Raw genomic sequence first — 1,192 nt, 5'->3', positions numbered from 1 at the left:
GAGAGACATAATTATGGACTGATAGCTGTTGCTGTGTACCAACCCCCAACCATCTTTGGGTTCTAGCTCCTCCACATGCACATTACCTCTACTTGGCTCTTATTTGACTTCATTGCAGTCAACTAGCTTGCCACACAACTGAATTAACCTGTCCATAGAGACTAAGTTACATCATCCACATTTTCATCACTGCTTTCATGTCCAAATGCTTGCATCTACCTGTGCAATTTCTGAGTCAGTATAATGATAATGAACAGTAGATGCATTTTCATCAGCATTTATCCATTCCCATATTTGCAGGATCCATGACTGTGTGAGGCTAAATATCAGGTTATGATAGAAATGCACAATTGAGTGAACCAGATAACTGAATACAGGATAATTAATTGTTAGCAAGTATTTAAAACTAGTAACCAGTTATTTTACTTTTGCAGATATGAGTTTTTCAATGACCTGTACCATCGCTTCTTGTTAACACCAAAAGTGACCATGAAGTGCCTGTGTTTGCAAGCCATGGCCCTTGTTTATGGACTACATCACAGTGATATTGGTCCTTTTAATGATACACGCTACATTGTTACCATGCTGTCACGCACTTGTGATAAATTAGAGAGAGATAGATTACTCCTTTTCCTAAATAAGGTAAGGAACATTCAAACTAGCCAAGTACTGTATTTTCATACATCATCTTCAAAGATTACTATATATTAATGCTATTGCTAAATGATAGTGTTCAATGATTACAGAATTATTTTTAAAAATATTATATTATAATTTTTTTCTTCAGATTTTGGCTCTATGGTTTGAATGATAATGTTTTGTTTGTCAACAGCTGATTCTTGAGAAGGCCAATGTCCGGGAGGTAGTGGAAGCTGGTGGAGTGCGCATCCTCTCTGATCTCCTAACTCTCGCCCACCTTCACGTTAGTCGTGCTGTGATGCCCACCCAGTCAAATGTGATTGAAGCTTCCCCAGATATGGCCAGAGACACAGAGAAGGAATGGTACTATCAGGTTAGTACATTTAGATTCCAGAATCATTGGTTGAATTGAAGTCTGTCTTGTGATCTTTAAGGGGACCATCCTAAGAAAAGCCTACCTTGCTCCACTCATTTGATCATTTAAAAAAAGGTTTTAGATAGCTGGTTGATTTCCTTTGCATGTTATAGAGTAGAAAATCATATCATGCTCCGA

The 1,192-nt window shown here is 37.8% G+C and overlaps 1 protein-coding gene across 1 annotated transcript in view; it reads left to right on the top strand.

Annotated features, from left to right (window-relative positions):
* Positions 1–1,192, top strand: part of LOC119589069 (dnaJ homolog subfamily C member 13-like) — a gene marked incomplete in the record, with an annotated part of 65,901 nt that overhangs the window by 37,313 nt on the left and 27,396 nt on the right. The window contains 2 exon segments of the mRNA XM_037937646.1: positions 435–642; positions 833–1,012. Of these exon segments, the coding sequence (XP_037793574.1) occupies positions 435–642; positions 833–1,012 (388 nt within the window).

The sequence above is a fragment of the Penaeus monodon genome, chromosome 25 (assembly GCF_015228065.2).
Source record: "Penaeus monodon isolate SGIC_2016 chromosome 25, NSTDA_Pmon_1, whole genome shotgun sequence".
Lineage (NCBI taxonomy): Eukaryota > Metazoa > Arthropoda > Malacostraca > Decapoda > Penaeidae > Penaeus > Penaeus monodon.
The sequence above is the reverse complement of the archived record's forward strand: the minus strand, read 5'-3'. Positions and strand labels throughout refer to the sequence as shown.